The sequence below is a fragment of the Maniola hyperantus genome, chromosome 21 (assembly GCF_902806685.2).
Source record: "Maniola hyperantus chromosome 21, iAphHyp1.2, whole genome shotgun sequence".
Taxonomy (NCBI): domain Eukaryota; kingdom Metazoa; phylum Arthropoda; class Insecta; order Lepidoptera; family Nymphalidae; genus Maniola; species Maniola hyperantus.
Window position 1 is genome coordinate 3,825,225 of NC_048556.1, and position 24,594 is coordinate 3,849,818.

At 37.4% G+C, this 24,594-nt stretch overlaps 2 protein-coding genes and 2 non-coding genes across 7 annotated transcripts in view; 2 read left to right on the forward strand and 2 right to left on the reverse strand.

The window, feature by feature from the left end:
- Positions 1–551: 551 nt before the first annotated feature.
- TRNAA-UGC (transfer RNA alanine (anticodon UGC)) lies at positions 552–623 on the reverse strand. Its single transcript has one exon. It is a non-coding gene; the product is annotated as a tRNA-Ala (tRNA).
- Positions 624–6,793: 6,170 nt separating this feature from the next.
- Positions 6,794–8,622, forward strand: LOC117992594 (meso-2,3-butanediol dehydrogenase-like). Its single transcript, XM_069505924.1, has one exon. The coding sequence runs from the start codon at positions 6,926–6,928 to the stop codon at positions 7,685–7,687; it is 762 nt and encodes a 253-aa protein (XP_069362025.1). The 5' UTR covers positions 6,794–6,925; the 3' UTR covers positions 7,688–8,622.
- Positions 8,623–9,490: 868 nt separating this feature from the next.
- On the forward strand, positions 9,491–9,562 carry TRNAA-UGC (transfer RNA alanine (anticodon UGC)). The gene has a single exon. It is a non-coding gene; the product is annotated as a tRNA-Ala (tRNA).
- A 798-nt stretch (positions 9,563–10,360) lies between these two features.
- Positions 10,361–24,594, reverse strand: part of LOC117992593 (tubulin polyglutamylase ttll-4-like) — a 32,048-nt gene continuing 17,814 nt past the window's right edge. Inside the window, exons 9-16 of one of the 4 annotated variants that reach the window (XM_069505883.1) lie at positions 24,395–24,521; positions 23,866–24,085; positions 22,872–23,021; positions 22,171–22,269; positions 21,571–21,778; positions 20,780–20,847; positions 17,113–17,170; positions 13,748–13,886 (exon numbers count right to left, since the gene is read on the reverse strand). In XM_069505883.1, coding sequence (XP_069361984.1) covers positions 13,882–13,886; positions 17,113–17,170; positions 20,780–20,847; positions 21,571–21,778; positions 22,171–22,269; positions 22,872–23,021; positions 23,866–24,085; positions 24,395–24,521 — 935 coding nt within the window. In that variant the 3' untranslated portion in view covers positions 13,748–13,881. Of the gene's footprint in view, positions 13,919–14,056; positions 17,171–20,779; positions 20,848–21,570; positions 21,779–22,170; positions 22,270–22,871; positions 23,022–23,865; positions 24,086–24,394; positions 24,522–24,594 lie in introns of those variants that run through there. The other 3 variants (XM_069505881.1, XM_034980318.2, XM_069505882.1) reach the window with 3 other exon arrangements.

Below are 24,594 nucleotides of genomic sequence, written 5' to 3' on the forward strand. Positions count from 1 at the left end.
GTCTCTCGCCTTTCTTTGATGAGATTCCGAGGCGCCCATAAAAATATCTTCACGTACTAAACGAAGGATTAAACCCTATTAAATGAGCTTTCGGCTATTATAGTTATTCGAAAATTATTTGCTGTAGATATTGCACCTAATATGAATAAAGTTCGAAAGAAATTAATTTTCACTACAATATTCTTTGTACCTACTCTTCTTCCAAAGACTAAGTGAACCGTTGTTCAACGTAGGAAAATTCGATGTCATAGAAAAAAACTTAATTATCTACATCTATACTGATAGTTAGCTCGCTTCCCCTGTAGACTGCAATATCACTTACCATCAAGTGAAATATTCAAGAGCTAACTTGTATCAGAATAAAAAAAGTGTGAAAGTGGGTTTGTTTGTTACATATTTTTTTAGGTTTTTTCTTAATTAGGTAGGTAAACAATTTATTTATTTCCCCGAAAAGCTTTTTACCCCGCGAAAACCTACATCATTTTTAAACGATTTCCTTTTGATAGTTCCCCATCTTATTTTACCTAAGTAAAAAATAAAGACCAAAAATCTGGAGATGCCGGGGATCGAACCCGGGGCCTTTCACATGCAAAGCGAACGCTCTACCACTGAGCTACATCCCCTGTTACACTTGAGAGCGTAAATCGTTACCTTTAAACGCATAACTACATATCAAAAAGTGAAAGCCTTCAAATTATTCCACGTGCGATCAGGACTGAACAAAAAATGTAAATTCTAACAAGAATTCTAGTACTTGCCTTTACACGCGGAAATATTTAGCTCAGTAACTTTCATCATCATCTTCTTCAATCGATGGACATCCACCACTGGGCATAGGTCTCTTGAACCCAGTGGCTTCCTGCGCCTCTATCTATCAGATTTTCGAACTATGTGCTCTGCAAATTGTCACTTCAGCTTCTACCAGAGTAACCTGTGTCGGTTACTCTGTATCTCCTCATTTCTGATTTGATCACTGCAGTAGCTAGATAATTTTTTAATCATTTGGTTTGGGGTTCCATAAAATATGACGGACTGATTGAGGGTCCGTGCCCTCAAAGTTTGGAAACCCCTGCGGTATTATATTAGCTGTACATAATTAGTTAGTATTGGCGGAGAAGATATTTAATACCTACTAAATAAATTGTAGTTGGCACTGGGCCAGCGACGTGGCAGACTATGGCCTAAACCCTTCTCAGTAGTGGGCCGGCAATTGGTTGATCGTGCTATTTTGATAGGCTAACTGCTGATACTAAACGACCTGGAACTACTAAAGTACCTGGGAAATCCTATTTTTATATCAAAAGAGGACTATCTACCTAATAATTCCTTTAAAATCCAAATGAAAATAAAATCCTGTCGTAAACCAGCTCCGAATTGCAGTAGTACAATCGTAATTAAAAGCGAGTGCCCAAATTTTTCTCAATTTCTCCGCGATCCAATAAAGAAATGCAAATGAGGTGCTACCAAGAATTATTGCATCACGGTTCTAGTGATGTTCCTTCATCAATGGCCTTACATCGATATATGTAGTGATATATATGTGTGTTTTCTATAATAATTGCGATATGTCCTAAAATTATCGAATTTTGTAATGTAACCAATTTCTCCATGTGGTGAAATATTGGCGATGGACAAGAATGTCATGAAATTCGTATACTACCTAAGTACATAGTAGCTAGTAGGTAACTGATATATTTGGTAAGTATTCTAAATAAATATTTGCCTTGTCTAAAAATTCTAGTTGGAGAAGTAGGAGTAGAATAACTATTGAATAAAGATCTTTTTTTTTTCTTTTTTTTCGCTTAGGAGGGGAAAATCCTCATGGACATAGTGCCGGACTCCTACCGACTAAAAACCCCTCCTTTCTCTAAGCAGTAATGTTCCCGCCTTGTTGGCCTACCATTACTGCCGCGGACTAACTCAACTTCCTCCTCTTTCGTCTTTCTCCTTACTTTCCATTATACGTTCCATGAAAAGAAAGAATAAAGAAGATCTGTACTTACTTATAAATATTAGTTTAAGTTGTACCATAGGTACCTACTTTCAATGGAAAATTTCTTATTAGGTAAATTATTAAATTTATAAGTTTAGGTTATTAAATTCTAACTAAGTAGGTAGTTAGGTAGGTAATACTAGTATGGAAGTATAATAAAAATTAGGCTAGGTCGTACGTCAATTAAGTAGCTCATTGTCACTAAGTAATAAAATATTATAACCTATCTATCAAACAGACGATAGATTTTTTCTTCAATAAGCACAGGAGCTGGTTCCAATTATCGATAAAATTATGTAAGTCCCTAGGTGCAACACTTAAGCCACCTAGCACCCCTGTGGATTGTAAAAAAGTTTTTATAGCTAATTCCCACGTCACAGGATCACAGGATACTGAACTCAGCACTGACCTCTACTAATACAAGTACGCTGGGTCCAGCGTACTTGGTAGAGTAGTGCGAATTGCGAGTTATTGAAGCAATTTGAGTAAGCGTCATGTGAAGTCCTCAGAACTAAATGTTAGTGATGTGATAAGACATCTGACAACATAGTAACAACACGGATACCATTTGATAACACAAAATGTCAATTTAATTCCCGGTACGCGCGGTGAGGCGCTTCGAATGGGCACAAAAAATAACTGTCATTTTTAACAGACTTCAAAAAGGAGGAGGTTCTCAATTCGTCGGAATATTTTTTATGGATTACTCGAAGATGCCTGGACTGATTTTAAAAATTCTTTTTTTGTTTGAAAAGGTATACTTTCAAGGTGGTTCCATACTGGTGAAAACCTGAACATCTTCATAGATAGATAATGAATCTCATCAACGGATAAGAGTAAATAAAAGCGATTAAAAATCTACTGTTTACTAAGAAGTAAACAGTAGATTTTCAATCAGGCATAGCATATTTTAATACATATGGGACCACAAAAAATTGTAAAATAAAAAATTAAAGATAATAAATTAAATTATTTTTTAATTTTTGTGTACAAACACGGTTAGTTACTGAAGTCGGTTTTTTTTGTAAAATTTATATGGCACACTCTTCCAGCGTAAGTGCTTTATACCTGTTTGTCCATTTCGGTGAAACTCGGCCATTTCGCTGAGTCGGCGCGATTGTTTGTTGTAAATGAACTTCAGATGAGTTCGACATCAGGTTTACTGCCTATTGCTCGTTCCAAGTTTATACTTTGCGGTTATCTTTGTTTTATGAGTTAGGTATTTCATTGCTTGCTGTTTGTTTAATTTTGAATCTCTATCTACCTACTGTATGTATATATAAAACTCAAAGTCCTGACTGACTGACTGACTGACTTATACCTATATCAAAGCACAGCCTAAACCGCCGCTGGTCCTGAGACATGAAATTTGGAGGGTGTGTTCTTTGCAAAGACCTAGGTAGGTATCCACTAAGAAAGGATTTTCGAAATTCTACCCATATGTGGGTTAAATGGGGATTTGATATTTATGTAGTCCACGCGGACGAAGTCGCGAGCATAAGCTAGTCCTTTATATAGTGGTTTTATGAACCTCTTGATACAGCATTCACTGAAATATACTTACTATTAAGGTGTTATAGCCTATACCTAGTGGGTGGCAATGGGTTTATCATGATGATGATGATGAAAATATATTACTTAATCATCATCATCATCAGAATCAACCCATCGCCGGCTCACTGATGAGCACGGATCTCCTCACAGAATAAGAATGGTTTGGCTATAGGTTTCTTGACAGACCGACAGACAGACAGACAGACAAACAGACAGACAGACAGACATACATACAGACAGACATACAGACAGACAGACAACAAAGTGATCCTATAAGTATTCCGTTTTTCCTTTTGAGGTCCGGAACCCTCATTATTATTGAAATAAATTTTACAGAAAAATATATTGCCCAATACAGAACCGAAAAAAGGTAAATTGTACAATTTTTCAAACCAACAAAATTTATAGCGGCTCAATTGAATTTCACAGTTGATTTGCGATCGCTTGAAAAATCCTTCCGGTCGCCACATTCCCAACGCATCTGTCAAATAGACGCGGGAGAAACATTGATATGGAACATTCAAAGACATGCAGTTCCCTAGTTCCTAAAACCACTGAAATTGACATAAGTAATACTTATACCTACCTATAGTACGCGACAGATCGAGTTGCCGATGAGATGTGATTTGAGCTAAGGATTTTAGTCCTTATGCTAAGGGTAAACCCACTATTCTGAGGCTAAGCCGTACTTTAGACATGACAGTTGACCCAAAGAGAAAATTGTGAGTCCTTTCTAGCTTATGCAAACCTTTAAGCAATTAAATATCAGTTGCTTAAACAGTGAAGGATAACATCGCGAGAACACCAGTAGGTATCCCTGAGAGTTCTCAAAGGTGTGTGAAGTCTCTAATCTGCATTTGACTAGTGTTTTTATATAATGTACTTACCCAGGTAGATACCTACCTAGTATAAATAGTGCGCAAAAGAGCAGGCGAGCCTATGAACATTTGCAGCACTACAATAGCGGCCAATGCGTTGCCGGCTTTTCAGGAAATTGTTGATTCGCCCCTTGAATAACCCCATCCATTGAAATTCAGTGGGAACGCCGTCGAAGGGAATTGGTGTGGTAGATTATTGCCTAAACCCTTCTCGTGCTGCTCCACATCATCAACAAAACATCGGTTGTTGATGATGTTGATGTATTTCTAGGTTTAAATACATCTTCGTGGAAAACATAGTGTAGCCCGCTTAAACCGAAGGGTCGCCATGCGTCAAACGGAAATAGTTATTTATGAGCCCCATTCACAAATTGCATTCGTGGCCGAATTGATATATCGCTATGTTTTATATGTAAATGTGATCTTAGATGAATGTCTTGCCCCACAAACGAATATCGAATGATTTAGATGCTAGTTATATTATGATTTCGTATGTCATAACAATATTTTGTAGGCATAGTACGCGACAGGTTAAAATGGCAATCGGGGAGGGAACGCCCCGCACACCCGCACGTTAAAGTGTGACGGGGTGATCGTCACAGGTAGATAAATGAAAAGCCAGGGTCGTGGATCGTTGAAGTTTTATTACACATTTCCCACCGCACCACACTGCAGTACTGAGCTTTAGATGGAAGAGGGCACTGGCCTGAACGCAATAGAAGGGGGTCCGCAGGCACTCCAGGGTCCCGACGGCAGGTGTTCGTGTGGAGACCCTTGGAAGCTGATAGGGGTCTTGCTCGCCCAGCGTAGGATGTCCAGCCACCACAAGACGCTCCGAACCAAAAGGTTCCCACAGGAAGCTCTAACCAGGAAGCTCAAAGCCAGGAACCTGGAGTATATAGTTGGAAAGAAATATTATTAGGTTTTTTTTAAATAGATATAGCGAGCAAACGAGCAGGCGGGCACCTGATGTTAAGTGGTTGCCGGCCTTTTAGGAATTTGTTGGTCCGCCCCTTAAATAACCCCATGTTATAATCTAGTGGGAACACCGCCGATGGGAGTTGGTTCCACAGTTTGCACTTGCGTGGAAAGAAGGATCTGGCGCAGCGGACGGTCGAAGTGCACCAGACACCCAGGTGGTGAGGGTGAAATTCCTTACGGTGGCGTGCGGTGCGGTTGTAGAAAAAAGAGGGTGGAATGAGGTCAAAAAGCTCTTCAGAGCACTCCCCATTATACAGGCGATAGAACACGCATAGAGAGCTAACGTCTCTGTGGTGCTCCAGGCTTATAAGAAGCTCAAGCATAACGATAAGGCGCAGTCACGACTATCCGATAAATCATGTTTAGTTTCAGTAAATCACAGCTGTTGCCGCCGACTGCCGAGTCGCAGGTCAATTCCGTGAACATACAAAACTAAAATATATACCTACCTACCTGACTAAACTATGCTAAGGCGCATACTTATTATTTTGACAACTCCGCCGTAACAGCAAGTACAGTAGGACAGACGGTCTGAGTTTTATTTCTAAATGGGTCAATTCAATAAAATTTTCTAAAATATTTCTCTATTTCTAAAGTAGGTCTGTACCTATGTACAGTAGCCGGCAAGAAATATTGTGCATCGACCTTTAAAATGAGATTTCGGCTTTGTGGAGCGTTGTCTCTGTCACTCAACATACCTATGAGATGTTTTGTCGATCTCAATTAATTATGTATTTAATTAACTAGTACGTTCGAAATCATTTTCTACATAAAGCTTTCGCTATTCTTCATTTAGGTACGTACTTAGTTACTAGAAAAATATTTCACAATTATAAAACTAAAAGCTGGTGGGCGTGGTGACTAGGAAATTAATTTAGTATGGACTATGGAATGATCCCTTCGTACTTCCGTTTGAAAATCGCGCCATAACGCTGACTTCCGATCACGTGCAATTATTAACGTCACATCTGACGCTTTACGATGAATGTTGCCTGATTTTTCTGAATCTGCTAGTATAGTGGTAGTGATAGGTGGTAGAACGAAAATTGATTTTGAACAACAACATAAATAATTATTAATATATTAAAAAGTAGACAAACCTTGATTCATTATATAATAGTTACAGGTTAAACTCCCATACAAAATTACCTAATATTTTTACCTGACTTAATCAAATAATGCAATGTACCTAGTTAATAAAAATTTGCCTTGCCGTAGCTTCATTTGATTAAATAACAAAACATATCAATTTGATAGAACTTAGGTACCCATACAAATTATTTGCCTAGTATTAGTATCATAAACTTTCTACCACCCTCCTACAATATTTAGTAGAAACAATTCGTCCACGGTCTGGTAACACCACAGAGTACATTGAATATAGGGTAACACTGAATACATCTGTTTATGAAAAACGATGGTCTTGGTCGCTCATGTTTTGTTTTTCTCGTTCCTTCAGTTTAGTAACAGAAAATAAATAAATAAATCTTTAACAGCAAGTAGTTGTAGTTATTTGAAAATGGATTTCAACGACAAAGTGGTTCTAATCACCGGCGCTAGTTCAGGAATCGGAGCAGCCACGGCGATTTACTTCTCAAAACTATCTGCAAGTTTAGCACTCGTCGGTCGAAAGGAAAATAACCTGAAAAGAATTGCTCTATACTGTGAAAAGGCTAAAGGTACAAAACCCCTGACTATAGTAGCCGATGTAACGGACGATTCTAGTCTTGAAAGGATTGTGAGTGAGACAATAGAACACTTCGGTAAGATAGACGTTTTGATCAACAATGCCGGAATTATTGCTATGGGAGGATTGAAGAACTCTAATATTGATACTTACGACCAAATCATGGCAGTGAATATGAGAGCTGTTTTTCAGTTGACAAAGTTATTCACACCACACCTTATCGAAAGCAAGGGATGTATTGTTAACATATCCAGCATTCTCAGTACTAAAGTTAGTACTCAGTCGCTAGCATATAGTATGTCCAAAGCTGCATTGGATCAGTTTACTAGATGTGTTGCTTTGGAACTTGCTCCTGATGGTGTAAGAGTCAACTCAGTGAATCCTAGTTATGTGAAAACTAACTTATTAAAAGATATTGGGTTGACGGAAGATCAGCTGGATTTGTACACACAAAATTTTGTTAGCAAAACACCACTAAAAAAGTTGGTTGAGGGAGATGAAGTAGCGAGTTTGATTGCCTTTCTGGCAAGTGATAAGGCTAAAAGCATAACTGGTACTTGTGCTGCCATTGATGCTGGTAAATCATTAAGCTAAATATAGATTTTTGTGCCATGATGTCTTCCTTTGGCTATCCTCCTGCCCGCTACTTAGCCATGATTGTTGAAGTGGTTAGATATCCATTTCCTTGAGATTAGATATTTTATTTCTATTTTTGTATTTAATCATTATTTAAATTAAGTATTTATTGTAAAAGCATTTTGTAACTGTACGAAAATCACATTTTCCTTAGAATTACTTCTTAAATAGGTTCTATGGCTGTATTGTGATAGTATGTGACAGATCGAAATTGCGATCGGGGAGTGAACGTCCCGCAAACCCCCTCACACTAACCCAGTGCGGGCGACATGCGAGTATGTGAGGCGTTCCCCTGCCTTATACCCCGATTGCATCTTGTTGCCATCTCTCAACCTGTCGCAGACTATACTATTTTATCATGTGATTAAAGCTATAAGAAATTATTTGAGGCATTTATGGAAATAGTGGTTGAGTGATACAACACGTACAGAGAGATGATGTAGAAGATACTTTATTATTAAGATGAATTTAGACCAAACAAGTGAAGGCTCACTCGTCAAATTATCTATGGATAAACGGACAGAGCAAAGCAGTGAATGCTCGCTTTATCCCCATTTTGTTGGGTAAACAGATAAGAGCATTATTCTCTGTCTATCAAAGAATTTGACAGTGGGGTCAGAGTGAACATTTTCTCGTTTGGTAAATCCACCTTATAACTTTGATGTTTGAACATACCAAATTATTATGATGGCCATTTAGAAGCGGGCATATCTACATTATACTCATAGTAGGTATTCGTATTATTTTCGCAATCTCGCATCCAACGCTCTTAAAAGTTGTTATATAAAATATTTTGTTATACTTACTGTAATTTATATTTTTACTAACTTAACTGTTTTAAGTATACTTAGATAAACCTAATTTATCAAAATATATAATCAGTGTTGAAATTCGTTAATGCTTTTACTCATACCTACCTCCATAATAATAGACAATCCGCTTCGAAGATCCATATTATTAAAAAAAACCGACTTTCAAATATATTTTTTATTTTAAGCTTTTTAGTGTAAGTAATCACTGCTTGGTATCTAAAATATCATATAAATATCAATTCACCAGCAAAACTTTCCAAATCCAAACGGCTTAGGAGTTCAGTACCTTGTTGCAACATCAGGATTGAAGAGTTGGAACTTGGAATTCAATAACAAAGTCTACGCTTGGCATTTACAATATTATTTCACCAAGAACAGATCCTGAATCCCCCCTGTTATCCCCCATTGTACATTTTTTGGTTGGTCAGTTAGCGAACTAAGATATCAACTAGCAAAAATTCGCGAGGCACACACACCACTCTGGCTCCGCCCACTTTCTTTACACATTCGCAAAACCTCCGCATTGCTTGATGCGGATGTCTGAATTAATGCGAATATCTGTAACACCACTGCTTCGAACAATCTCATTTCATTTATTTATGTAAAAAAATTGCCAGATAGTGCTTCTACTCTACACCTTTAAATTTTACGCAACCACGTGATTGGTTTGAATTTTACGTGGACAGATGACACAAGTGGTACAAAATAACAATATGGCTGAAATATAAAATTATAAAGTTGACAAAGACATTATTATCATCGGTAGGTATGTATAGTATGCGATAGATCGAGATGGCAATCGGGGAGTGAACGCCCCGCACTAACCCGGTGCGGCGAGCACGAGTGACGTGCGAGGCCTCGCCCCGCCTCATACCCCGATTGCCATCTCAACCTGTCGCAGACTATACTTATCTATATCCGAAATTAAAATTTCGCCTCTTCAATCAATGGGGATGTAGCTCAGTGGTAGAGCGTTCGCTTTGCATGTGAAAGGCCCCGGGTTCGATCCCCGGCATCTCCAGTTTTTTGTTTTCCTCACAAATTCTCATGGACAACAGGAAGGACAATTTTAGCCCACCTTTTAAATATTAGTGCAATGTTTTATTTATTTAGGAATTTTTGATCTTTTCTCTACTACAGTTTCGGAAATTACCTCCTACAGCCAAACTTTCATCATCATCAACCAACAGACGTCCACCGCTGGACATGGGTCTCTTGTGCCACGGTCTTGCGCCGCTTGAATCCAACGGCTTCTTGAGATTTATTTGATGTCGTCTGTCCACTTACAGGAGGGGTCTTCCAACGCTACGCCTTCCTGTGCAAGGTCGCCATTCCAGTACTTTGGGACCCCAAATTGGGATCCAAACTTTACCTCTTTATATAATACTAGATGGTGCCCGTGACTTCGTCGTGGATTAGGTTTTAAAAATCTCGTAGGAATTCTTTGATTTTCCAGGATGAAAAGCTTCCCGGGATGCAAGCTATCTCTGTACCAAATTTCGTTAAAATTTAACAGATGGGCCGTGAAAAGCTAGCACAAATAGACAAGACACACTTTCGCATTTATATTAGTATAGATAGATTAGTATAGATAGCTGACACACACAGGTATGCAACTATTCAGGCGTCTATAACGGCCGAAATTAATAAATCAATCTATCTGTTATCTGTCGATAAGTTACAGTACGCGGCAGAAAATAATGTACATCGACCTTTAGAAGGAGATAGCGGATTTGTAGAGCATTGTCATTGCAGATATTTTATTAATTTCGGCCTTAAATTCTAACATAATAAATATGGAATTATAAAAAACAATTCATCAAATGCATACATTTATTATAATTGTTCGGATTTCATAAAGATTTCATTGAGGAATAGTCAAAGATAGCCTGGTACATCTCTTTGGTTGGTACCTAAAATTTTCTAAATATTATTTAGAAAAAATTGCAATTGTAAATGATGGCATAAAAACTGAAGAATATGTGTACTACTGCAAATTAGTCTTTATAAAAAATATTATTTTACTTGATTTTAGTACTGATATAAAAACAATTTAATTATTTTTATTTAAAAAGCACACCAATAAAATTTTAAAACACAAAATTTTACAATATTTAGTAGTTAAAAATACAATTTACTGGAATTTTAAAATAAATTTCTCTTTTTTTTCACCATCATCTTCCCAAAAAATCGATAATAATCAATAGTAACGCTATAGTCTAGTTTTTTTAATCGATTTAGAGATGTCATAATCTAAAGTCTAAACTAAAATTTGTTCGTCATGTTCAGATTTTACAAAATTATTCAGATTTAATATTTAAACAAAAACCTGACTATAAATCAATTAAAATAACATCTTGACTTAACAAAAACAGGACTATAGCTTTTACCTTATAAATTCTAAAAAGTTTATCATAATATTGTTTAAAAATACAGTAATTGTATTGACGAAGGTAAAAAAAAACAATAGTTATTATATCGAATCATTACAAATAAATACGCAAAACTTATTCAAAACTTACCGAGACTTATTCATAAAACATGCGGCTTTAGTCTCAAAAGGAATGAACACCATTTGACACCGAAATCAAATCGATTTTTTTTCATCTCCAAGATAATATATACACATAGAATTTAAATCGATTCCAATAAATCAATCATTTCTGAACACGATTCGATGACTTCAAACCATGAACCACTAATCTAGCAACACTAGATAAATACAATGAACACATTGTAATTTAGTTTTTATAACTAGCAACACCTGACATTCCTTTAACGGTTCTTAATTAAAAATAAAAATTAACGCTCCCGATTTTCAGGCAAAGGCAACACTTACACTTAATTTTATTTTACATCAATATCTTTTGTCTTTTGCGATCAATGCTTAATGGTTATTTTACGAAGAAGCAAATGGTACCACATTGCGGCATGCGACAGGGCCGTATGCGACAATAATTAAAAATATCGTACATTTTGGCAAGAGTTATGTCGTATGAAATCAGTCTGGTTTCCGAATCTTAGCATTTAAAATGCCAATTCATCTTCAAAACAGTTGTTAGGTGTTCTGTAACATAGTAGATTGCTCAATCGATTGCTTAGTCGATCAAGTAGAACCAATATATTCTAATCGCGTTCCAGCACAACGTTGCTTCGCCGTAAAATAGACTTCCACAGGCCGCAAATGTAATCCATTTGTAGTAAATCAATAATATTTATAGTCCGTTCACTATAACTTGACCCCTGCCGTCATGTTGGCACCATTGCTGTTGGCTTTATTGCTTAGGACTAAGGGTTTATTATTGTGTGACTTGCAATATTGCCAACATAACGTCCGGGGTCAAGTTATAGTGAACCGACAATATAGCATGCCACATACAGTGCGACAAGGCTCTCTTGGCACTTGAATGACATTAACAGGGGGGCGCTGTTGGATAACAAAGGCTTAGAATATTTAAACAAGAACAAAACACTTGACGGCAACGTTAGTTCAGATTTTCGCCACGCACCAAATGAGCCCTGTCGCGCTGTAGTCGCGTTGTTTCTCCGTAAAACAGCCTTACAATTGAAACCTAGGAATGTCGAAAAGATTCAAAAGGCAGTGGAGAACTGAGTGATTCAGAATATACAATCTTAATTATATTTTTTACCACAGATATACTATTAAACTATTGTAATACACTAGGATGTAAGCTCCTGACTAATCTTAGGGACTGGAGCACACAAGGCGGATCGCAAATTCTACTCAAATTTATCGATTTGCGTCGTGTGATCTAGTTAAGGGATAACATACGTTTGTATGTTTTAGTCACTTCTCAATTTATTTTCTTAAAACTTAAAAAACAATGTTACTCGACGTCCAAGACAATTTAAGATTTCTGGGATCACTTACACTAAATCGCTAAATGTTTAATTAAATTTCGTAATGCTGTCACTTTTTGACAAGTTATTTCCGCGATTGATAAGAAAAGGACAGATTAAAAAAAAATTGATTTAGCAGGTTCGTTTCGCAAAATCCAGTACGATTTAAAATATTCATTCGTAATATTTTATTTCACATGTTGAGTAGAGTACGCAGCATCAACTCTCTAAAGTAAATAAATGCTTTAATTTGAAATGTGAGTGTGTGACATAGAACGAGTGCATTATTTTATTGTTATTGAACGACACATTTCATTTCATTTATTTATTTTGAGTTCATTATGTTGATTCTGATAAACGAACTAAATTAAGATACAAAGAAACCAGTTGTGATGCAGCGGAGTCACATTTTAAAAGAAGTGTCTAGACGGCCACAAGCGGTGGTTCAATGATAAAAAAATATGCAGCCACAAGTTTTTTATTAGCTGTTAAAATTTGTTCAATTTTTAATGTCCATGTGATGTGCTGACGCTCGACGCTAAGATTGTATTGGTCGAACTACACGCCGCGACACATTACAACATTAGTTAGGTAGGTGTTCTTTGTAGCTTTAGAACGTAATAGTAGCAACACACGCAGTCAAATGCATATACGCAACGCAGAAGCCGAATACTAGCAGAGTTCTTTACGCATAAACACGCAACGTGATATTAAAACTGCGTTGAGCGTAACGCAGCGTGTATGCCTTGCGTCGCAAACCTTTAACAAGCGCCGTAGTAAAGGTACTCAGTAATGGCGGAACGAGGTAGCATCACTGTGACATCAGGTCCAGGCACGAATTCAGGCATCAAATTCATTTGACGTAGGTATGTACGGAACCCAGCAGGAATATTGCACATCGAACTTTAGAAAGAGATTTTAGCTTCGTAGAGTGATATTATGTCACTCATGTCATCGCCTAAACGACAGAGACAACGCTGTACCGTTACCACCGTTATCGCTTTCTAAAGTTCGGGGTGCAATATTTCCTGCTGGATACTGTATGTTTTGACAGTAGTGTCAAAATGTAAGAACTGTTTACGTGTGGCGCCAAATGGTGATGTAAATATTAGAAACCCTCATTCATTAGCGCTTACTTATGGTACACTTTTTTAACGCACTTTAAAAGTTGATTTATTAATTAAGTATTGAAGTAACTAACACTGGTATGGTCTGTATCAATTCAACACAAAATGTCGGGTTTGTCGCACTCGTTCATGTTGAGGTCGGTGGCGCTAGGCGCGCGGCTGCAGCGCGGGGGCGGCGAGGGGCGGCGCGCGGGACACGGCGTCTGCGCAGCCGCGGGGCCCTGCTGCGGGGGGCCCGGGGGGCATTGACGTGGGGGACCCGCGACTCGCGAGCGAGGCGGCGGAGGCACGCTCCGACGCGAGCGAGGGCACGGAAGGCCTCTCCGAGGCGGGCGGCGACGGCGCGTCCACGTCATTCTGCAACGATCCAACTGCTGAGCCGCCGCGCGCTACAACACCGGGGGACAGGGAGAACGCGGGACGGGGGCGGGGTAGAGGGGGGCACCGTTACTCACTCGCTAGCATACCGCCTCACCACCGTCACTGTTCTTTTATTCAATAAAAATTTAAAGGCCCATATTTTTTCGTATTCAAAATTGTTTATATTCAAATACAAAACTACAAATAAACTACGTTAAGTAGAGAATAGTAATTCATTTGAATAGGTTAAAAAAATTGGCAAGTGACGGCATGTAAAGCGGCATATTTCATACGTTTACTACGTTCTGTGCTGACGTAATAGTTTCTATCGAAATAATTTAAATGTCTATGGAAAATAAAATTCAGACGAAAAATGAATACATTTTGCACAGTAAAAATATTATCATTAATTGAAAGGGGTTTCATGCTAAAGCGTAATGGCCGTGTCGTGTAAATATAATGATGAGCGGTATGGCCATGTCGTATGATAATGAGATCGTACTATGATAATGACTTATGAGATTATGAATAAGCATTAAGTTTGAAAATTACTTATGAAATGACTTTTTGGAACCCAAAATGGTAAAATATTAATAGTGATATACGGTTTGATGAAGTATAAAAAATTACTGTGAAATAATGATGTGAAAACAAAGTCAAAATTGGTAATAAAATAATACAATAAAAATAATTTTCTTGATTTCTCTATTTTGTTTAAAAATTAAAACATTACACAGATCAAGCGTGTATAGTACGCGACAGGTGGAGTTGGCAATCGGGGTATGAGGCGGGGCACGCCCCGCACACTCACACGTTACCCGCACCGGGTTAGCGCGGGGACTCTGCGGGTGAGCGGGGCGTTTCCTCCCCGATTGACATCTCGACCTGTCGTGGACTATAGTTAAATGTAAATGAAAATCAGCACATTGCGCGAGTTGATTGGTGCATTTCATTTCTAAACTAAGCATGCAATGTTTTAGATTTAGGATGAATTAATAAAATAACCTTAGACTAAAGTATTTAACTAAAAAAAATTTTTTATTGTTTTTAAGCCCCATAAAATAAAATAATAATCCTAAGATTAATTTATTTGAAAACTAATCTGTTAACTAGACAGAGCAAAAATACGTGTGTAAAAATACGTGAATAAGTGATGTTGGTGTACCGAAAAAGAATAAATAAAAAAATTAATTAAAAATTAATTTTGACAATTTAGTCTACCAAAAAATTAAAAGTAAGCAACTGTATTACTAAAAAAAATGTTGCCAGAAACTTACAGAAATGCTAAGTAGGAAAAAGAGGGTTATGCGAAAGCGTGGAATCGAGATATAAATGACAAAATAATAATGAAAATAGCATCATATACTAATAAATATTTATAAAATATAAACACAAATACATCACATTATCGTATGAATTTCTTTATCTAAATATATCTAAAAAAATATAATGATTAATCCTTAAGACCAACGATTAAAAATTCACCTAAGGTATAAAAAATAGTAATAAATATAAAATATAGCCTAAAACGCTCGCTTACACATCTATAATGAAAACAATTGCACATAATATTTCAGTTAGTTTGTCGTTCCGGCAGCGGTGGCAGTCTTTTAAAGGATAAATCTGAATACATTTCCAAGCGAAATTCTAAATTCTATTGAAATTGGAGTCCAAAGTTCATGATTTCGGTAACTAAATACAAACCTGCACTCATTTACAAGCAAAATGGTCCACGAAGTCCATAGCTCGTGATTCCGATCAACTGTTCAATAGGGTATTTTACCCTTTTTTGAAAAGTGTCTTAATTTGATCCTAAAGTGATAATAAACTACCAAAAAATTTACAAAAATTGTATTCTATCGATAAGTGCAATAAAAATGCATTTAAAATTAGCATTTTAAATTTCGCCGCGAAAACGCTACCCGCCATCTTTTTCGGTTCAAGAGCTGTCATGACGTCACACGGATAGGTAAGCAACGGTTTTTTCTTAGTGAAAATCATTACAATTGCAATCCATGTGACGCCACAGTCGGAATTAATATGGCAGCTACGGCAGCATGCGTTTTGGATATTCGTAGAACAGATAAAAAAGTGAAATGTTTAAAATGAATTATAAAATTCATTTTATAATTTTATAAACTGAAATAAACATTTTTCGATTGCTTATTGCTAAGACTATCATGTTTATACATTTTTAGGTTTTTTTCTCGTTTGGTGTAAAATACCGTATTACTCCTTTTGTAAAATTATATTTTGTGCAATCACACCATTTTGTTCGCAAGGCGCTCAATTTATCCCGCCCCATCTTTGGACCAATCAGGAGGCATATATAGAAGCGTTTCATATACTGCGCCGCTGCCGCACGCAAAAATCAAGAAACGGCCTAAGTACAAAAAAAATACGGACCACAACACATTTTATTAGCGTTCAAACAGAAAATTTGTATTACCTGTTACAACGACGATGAAGATAATAAAACTGTTAGGTCATATACATTTCCTAACTCCCGATACGTAGCTGACTAAAAAACAATACATTACAAATATTACATAATAACTATATACTCCAAAATACTCTCAAAAATATAGCACCAACAATTACCTTCCAAGAATTACTCTATGACAACGTTATTCTATGATTCAAAGTATTAAAGTTGTAATGAAAAGTACTCTATTTCAACGTTGCTCTATGGTTCAACAAATGTCAAAGTTTACGTTAGTTTAATACAGTACAAGTAAATTACTACAGTAATGTATAACATCGTCTATAGCAAAATTACACTAAGTACTTTTTAATTTTTAAAATTATACGTTCTATCAAAAAATCTACTCGCATATAAAGCGCGACTTCTAATAATTATTGTTATAAAAATGTTTGGAACACCTCTGCGATATTGGGGTTCACATCAACCAATCATGCAACGCTATCCAATACTTGGATTAACTTCGGGGCAAATAGGATTGTAGCCATAAAAACATAATAATAATAATTAACAATAAGGTACATTTCAAAGACTCCTATCTAATTACGTGAACAAAATTCGTTGTCTTGAAGTACGATCTAGCGCTATACAAAACATTTGACACACTAGCGTTCGTTCTATATTTGAATTGTCTATGGCATCCCTAGTGGTTCCATTTAGCTTGTACAGATTAAAAATACTATAAGGTCGCTCGAGGGCTCTGGTAGGTGTCTCTGGGCCGCCTCCTAGCTACGCACTTACTGTGAGCGACGTGTTTACAACCCAAGTAGGCTCGCCTGAGAGCATTTGTGACTTTACCCTGACAGCCACAGACAAAAAGGTCTCAATAAACACGTCACAGATACAAAATTTTGAAAAAAAAGTAGAATATTGAAAAATCTGTACAATTTTTAATTTCCAGGACAGATTAAAGATTTTTACAAAACAAATCGAATGCGCAAATGAATTTTGCTTTTCCAACGATTCTTTCTATTATGGTCTTGTAGCAAAGTTGAAGTGAACAACGAATGCGTATAAACGTCCGCTTGTGTGGTGCGTGTGTGGGTGTAATGTGCACACACGTCAAATCTTAACAGGCACGATGTGACACCTTCTCAAACTTCACTCACAAGTGTAATCGGCCCATTGTACGAATTTTACACGCCTGAACTATCTCTTTAACGGCAGTTTTTTCCGGTAGTTTGTAAGTATTTTAAAATAGGTACCGAAAGGACTTTGAGTCATTTTGAGTCCAATGCCCCTACAATGTTGATACTGATGGCATATGAAAGCTTTTAGGGTAGGTAAATTTATTTCATACTATGGCGGCTAAAGTCAAAAACATACATTTAATATGGATTGACTAATCAAGCAATTCATGGTTTCTATTTATTATAGTACTATTATATTATTTTTGCCTATGGTCCTTTCAAGTTTACAGTTTTTAAAATGGCTGTGACACATAGACAGACGAAACTATAGGAACCCTTTCCTTTCCCTACGAACACGGAAAAGATTTACAGTAATTTTGTGTAAATACTTTGAATGAGTTGAGTTACCATGAGTTTGAACCGAAAAACTTTAAACATGTGAATGTTTGACAGGTCGTCGTATCTGACGAATCTTAATATCGTTGAAGTTATGTTTGTACTGCAGAAAATCGGGTAAACTCTTTTATAGATTTCAAGATTTCTATGAAAGCTGAAGATAGGCTTGCGCTTGGCGACTATCGTGCTTTAAAGAGCAATGATGAGGTCTGGCCGTAGCGCGCTTGCCTGAAAGATGCCTATTCACTCTTGCTTTGAAGAAGAATTTAGGTTATACGAGACTGGTAAATGTCATACATACTAACAAATTATATGGACAATACAAACGCAGTTCGATACATAAACAAAAAACAGAGTTTTCAACACGTTTTTATGTAAACCTTTCGTCCGTGCAAACTCACGGTAATATTCGCAACAACTTAAGCCACAAAACCAACAACTTTTGCACTATTGTTTTCGGAATTCAAAAGTTTACAGTGCGACATGGCTATCTTGGCACGTGGCGAAAATCGGAACCAACATTACCGTCAAGTGTCCCCTTTTTCGCCACGCGCCAAGATAGCCTTGTCGCACTGTACTTCACGAATTTACACGTTTTTTTAAAATTTCATTTACGCATTCACAGATAAAAAATAGAAAGAAAGTAATGAAACCATGCTTTAACGCAAAATGCCTCACCACACTAACTCCGGTTTTGCCCTGTAATTATAAGTTGTTATAACTTATAACATAATCGTTTCACACACGAGTCCTAACTTAACTTGTCCTAACTTTAAAATCGTAATAGTCTCGCGACTCCTACGCAACGCCTTAGGAAAGTCGGAAAGTCATTTGTGGAAATGGATGTAATATCTATATGTATAAAAGGTGACTGACTGACTGATCTATCAACGCACAGCTCAAAACACTGGACGGATCGGGCTAAAATTTGGTACGCAGATAGCTATTATGACGTAGACATCCGCTAGGAAAGGATTTTTGAAAATTCAACCCCTAACGGGGTAAAATAGGGGTTTGTAATTTGTGTAGTCTACGCGAAGTCACGAGCATAAGCGAGTTTTATAGTAAAAAAATGTTCCAGCTAATTTTAAACTTGCCACAAGTTTAAAAAGATTAGGTAAATGATAAAAAAGCGTAGATATACAGTTACAATACAATATGGCATAATATTATTGTAAATTGAACACGACAAAAGCAACCGGCGAGTTTCTTGTTGGTTCTTCTTGGTAGGAATGGTATTCCGAACCAGTGGTAGATTCTTTTGACGATTTAAAAGTACTTGTAAATGTTTATTAAATTAAAATATTTTTATTCAATTCTATTCAACCTTACGTAGATAATATGGCAGTGACTTTCATCCATAACCTAATAAATTATTATTCCTTAATATAAGTTTTATAATCCGTACGTAATACAAACGATAATACAATAATTTTAAATTATAATGGATACACACAAAAATATAATCACTATCTTCCATTTTCAATCTTCACACTTAAATTAACTATGACAGACATAATTCTGTAAATATTTCAAATCTATAACAGTTAGTCAGTCAATCAGACAGACAGGCAGACATACAGTAGCCGGCAGGAAAGGTACATCAACCTTTAGAAAGAGGTTTCGGCTTTGTAGAGCGTTGTCTCTATCACTCAAACCTATGTGATATTTTGTCGGTTTCAACTACAGAGACAACGCTCTACAAAACCACTATCTCTTTCTAAAGGTCGATGTACAATATTTCCTGCCGAGTACTATACAGACGCAGATAATCTTAATAACTTCTTATTTTAAAATCTTCAATATAATAATTTATTTCTTCTGCTATAGGTTTCAATTAATCTGATCTTTTTCCTTATTGAGTTAATAAAATAATAATATGATGATGTATTGCGTTTTTTAATGATACTAATAAATAATTATATATACCCAGTGAAGATTGTAAATGACACATATAGAAGTAATTAATAACCACAGTTTAGCAAACATACAGTTGGGTGAAGAATGTTCGAGTTTGTTTGCAATACCAAATCAAGTGTCTTTGACATAATACAAGTTACAACATGGCATAGCAGTGGCGATGGCCAACTGTAAGATAGCTAAACTGTGCAGTGATACCAAACACCAATACAATACAAATACATATAATATGGCGAATAAAACATATACAGGGGAAAAATTAGCTCTACACTGGTGTTTTTTAATGATAAACTGTTATCCATACTAATATTATAAATGCGAAAGTGTGTCTGTCTGTCTGCTAGCTTTTCACGGCCCAACAGTTAAACCGATTTTGATGAAATTTGGTACGGAGTTATTTTACATCCCGGGCAAGGATATAGGCTACTTTTCATGAACGGATAACGGAAATCACATAAAAACTTGTATTTCGAACTTATCAGGAATAACACCAGAGCAGAACCAGGAATAAATCATAGTAATCATAACCACGGCTTAGCGAATATACACTTCAGAAACAAACGCATGCTAGGGTCTTGGACTATAGTAATAAAATGATGTGATTTTTTGTATAGCGGTAGTTTCTGGGGCTAGGATTCATTATTAAAGAGAATTTTTTTAAATGGTGATTTTTATTTATTTTTTTAATTATTAATTATTAACGTCACGCTATACGGAAAGCGAATAATGACGTCACAATGCGTAACTGACAAATATTTTTTAATTTTTTAACATAAAAATAGATAAATTTCGGCTGGAAAATAATTTTTATGTTAAAAACTTGAGATGTTCGCTAAGCTGTGGTTGCGACGGGTGTCCTAACCAGCAGTAGTGCGGGGTGAGAGGGTGAGCGGAGAGAGCGAGACAGAGAACAAAGCCAGCAGCAGTTGTATGGCGCGCTGTAGTACAGAGGGGACAGTTACCTTGAGCGGGACGGGCGGCACCTCCAAGTGGTAACCGATGTCACACAGGTTCTGTAGTAGCTCCACCCCTGGAAAGTGGAGGATATACCTTTAGCTGAGTGTATTTTTATATGGAGAAACCCACAAAGTAATTATTTTCAAGTAATTTGTTCAAGAAGTAGCTATTTTTACACCGCTTGCTGACAAAACTTTAAAGTAGTGTTATCACAAAGTTGGCCTTAAAGACTGTGTAATAGCAGGCTGGGCTCACTTAGACAAGTGACCCGGGAAATATACCTACTCTTTCGAGAGAGAGAGAAAGACAGAGAAAGAGACAGATAGAGAGGGAGAGAGAGAGAGAGAGAAAGAGCGAGAGTTATCGCGATAGAAAGACAGGCGTTTGTTAAATTTTAACCCAATGTTGTACCGTGCAAGCTGAATTGCACTTTATTGCATTGTAACAAGAATCGCTATTTTTGTGGGAGTGCTCTGTGGGAAACACCCGGTCCATGGGTCCAATCTGAGTCAGCTCGTCTTTCGCTTGGATGAGGTGTCGGACGTCGTCTGGTGTGAGAGATGTAGACTAGTGTCATAGACTCACCCGGATCTCTGTTGGCGCAGTAGCGCGTCTCCCAGGCATCGAATAGCTGGTTATAGTACCGCGGGCCCGCCAGATAGCCCAGATACTTGTGGGAGTGCTCTGTGGGAAACACCCGCTCCATGGGCCCAATCTGGGTCAGCTCGTCTATCGCTTGGATGAGGTGACGGACGTCGTCTGGTGTGAGAGATGTAGACTAGTGTCATAGACTCACCCGGCTCTCTGTTGGCGCAGTAGCGCGTCTCCCAAGCGTCGAATAGCCGGTTATAATACCGCGGGCCCGCCAGATAGCCCAGATACTTGTGGGAGTGCTCTGTGGGAAACACCCGCTCCATGGGCCCCATCTGAGTCAGCTCGTCCTCCGCTTGGATGAGGTGACGGACGTCGTCTGGGGTGAGGGTTGAAAGGATGTCTCGGAGGTACTAAAAATATGGAATTTCTTTTAAAAATATATACTCAGGTTGAATTACAGGGCTGCAATTTTTTTGATCCAAAATTTTTTTTAGTCCTGAAGAAATAGACATAACGTTCATTTTATAGATTACGAAACTTCTTGCAACACAAAACTAGGATTTGACAAATAGATAAGTACTGCAAGTAAAGAAATTATAGATCAGTGTGTACGCTGGCCGGTATTATCGCTTGATATTCGGGGTAATTTTGCAACTAACTGAGAGAATATTCTTAGAAAATTATCTTTATTCTTTGCTTAGTGATTTCCTAGGTCATTTACTTTTTCTGGGACCCGTAAATAATGCCAGCTTAATAAGTACAGAAACACGTGTCTTTTTATATTTATTAATCGAAAACTTACCATATCTCTGTCTTCCATGTTAGTATAAATAATATGTTTATCCCTTTCTTCTTTCGACAGGTACACTGTATACAATCTACTGTCATAAGGCAAACCGGTCTGAAATTAAATTGTGCGAGTATAAATTATAAAATTTTGTAAACTCAGAAATGTTAGATTTGTAATAATCCCAAGCAGCCCTCCAGATATCGATTTTGAAAGAATTCGTTCGAATAGTATAAAAATTCTATTTTTTTTAGTAGTATATCAATTTTTCAAAAAAAAAAAATTGCACTAGAGGTCAGCAAATAAATTTTGAAAACTGCGAAAAATCGTATTAGTGCAATAAATCTAATCTCTAAAATCTTACTTTAGAGCCACGTTAAATTCGGCACATGAGATCTCGAGGCAAAAACTACAAAGAAACCGCTCTAGCGTAGCAATTTGCATCCGATGTTTACTATACCTATATGCTATACTACACCTAGTTTTTTTTTTTTAAGTTTAAAAATCCATCAATCGTGTAAGGCCGATGATTTTTGTCAGCCCTAGACTATGGTCTATTTGGGCTGCAAATTGCAAACACCAGTCTCAATTTTTATCTAGCGCTTTGGATTACAAAGTGTGGTGTAAAATGTACACTTTTTATTAAGACTATAAAATAAAATGGTAAATGCATTTTTCGAGCAAGTGTTTTAGAAAAGAATAGAAAAGGATGTTACCAATTTGGTGGGCTTCTCCTTGGACAACACGTCGAGGTTAGTCTTGCCGGGAACTTGGAACTGTGCGATGTTAAGCACGGCAGTCACCAGCGGCCCCTTCACGTGAATGTCCAGCGGCGATGCGCTATGCAAGCTAGGCGAGATGTTTACCTACAATACAGATAACCTTTTAGTGTGGTACCACAATTGCCGAAAGTAGCGCGCCGAACGTTCGGTTAAATACGCTCGCAATGTTTTTTAAGTTACCTATGACACATCTACTGAATTTCTGATGCGTTCGGCGAAGCGCCGTACCTTCCGTTGGGCGTCTACTTCGGCTAGAACGCATTCAATGTATTTTGCATAGCAAGCACCACATTACGCGACCGAAAGTTCGTCGCGTGTACTTCTTCTAAGCCCTCTATAATACCCAATAAAATCTCTATAAAATCCATCTTTCTGGGTAATTCACCACGTCGCAACTGCACACCACCAAGTGACGACATCGGCTGACGACGACGCCACGTACCACCGTACGTAATTTAACTAAACGCCCGGTGCCGCGCCGCCCCGTCCAACTTTTCGACGCGTTTGGTATGTCACGCCAACCGAATACTACGACCGATAGTTCAGTCGCTGCAGTATCAGCGGCAGTTAAATAGTCGCTGAGTCGCTGAGCTGACCTACGATGCGAGTGCTAGCTCGCGCAGGTATTGTTCCACGCCCTCGTGTACTGTGTACGGATGTAGCAGTCACACTAATGCAGATTAAAACTGACTATAAAACTATATGTACGGGAATAAAACTTTTTTAAAAACGGGAAAAAAAGTAATTACGCTTTAAATATATTGAAACACATTAATTCCTTCTACACCTTTTTTAGAATTTTAATTCTGTAGGTTATCCAAAATCAGTTTTTCTTATATTCTGAAAAATTGTTGTTTTGAGTTGAAACAGTTTTGATCCTGGTGCATTATATCTGAAAATACAGTCTTACACAATAACTTCAACTTACTTCTAAAAGCCACGGCTTTAGGTCTTCATCCAACAACACATCGATGCCAAACAACTCATAACAGTTATATCTGGAGGTGATATTGGCTTTCGTGAGCGAACTGATGCTGGCCTCGCCCGATATTATAGTTTTGATCACGAGGTCTTTTATAGAGTCCCATAGCGCATCCGTGTCTACGTTTTGTTCAGTCTTTAGGTATTGAAATAGGGTTTGTAATGTCCTGAGAAACAACGCGAAAGGTTAAATTTGCACAGGCGGTCAATTACGACAAAGCATCATTGTTAACTTTATGGTATTCTTCTGCAACAATGCATTTTAGCCAATAGCGAGAAAGTGTCGGCCAATCAGATGTGACTGCGATTGTCACTTTGTTGTTTCCACTGATGCGGAGTGGGGACATCGAGCATTGTGATTGGTCAATTCACGGTCCGCTCCGCTTCACTCCGCCCAACTGCGCGTCAGTGGAAACGCACTCTAAATGCTGGAATATCATTTCACCACCCATTGTAAATGCAGATTTATACTGTACCATTTATGTCCTTCGCAAGCCGCAAAGTCCTCGTTGGGGGTATAGTTCTTAGAGAGTCTATTGATTGAGTAATTTGTTAAATGCATGTATCTATCGTTGAGAGACGTCAACTCGTCATTGTATTTTACTGAAAAAAAAACCGAATATAGGTTTTCTTGTGAGATGTGTAATGAGACAACAAAATGTGTTGAAAATAATTC

Excerpts from the sequence above, each read along its gene's own strand:
- LOC117992594 (XM_069505924.1), top strand. The coding sequence starts at position 6,926 with ATGGATTTCAACGACAAAGTGGTTCTAATCACCGGCGCTAGTTCAGGA.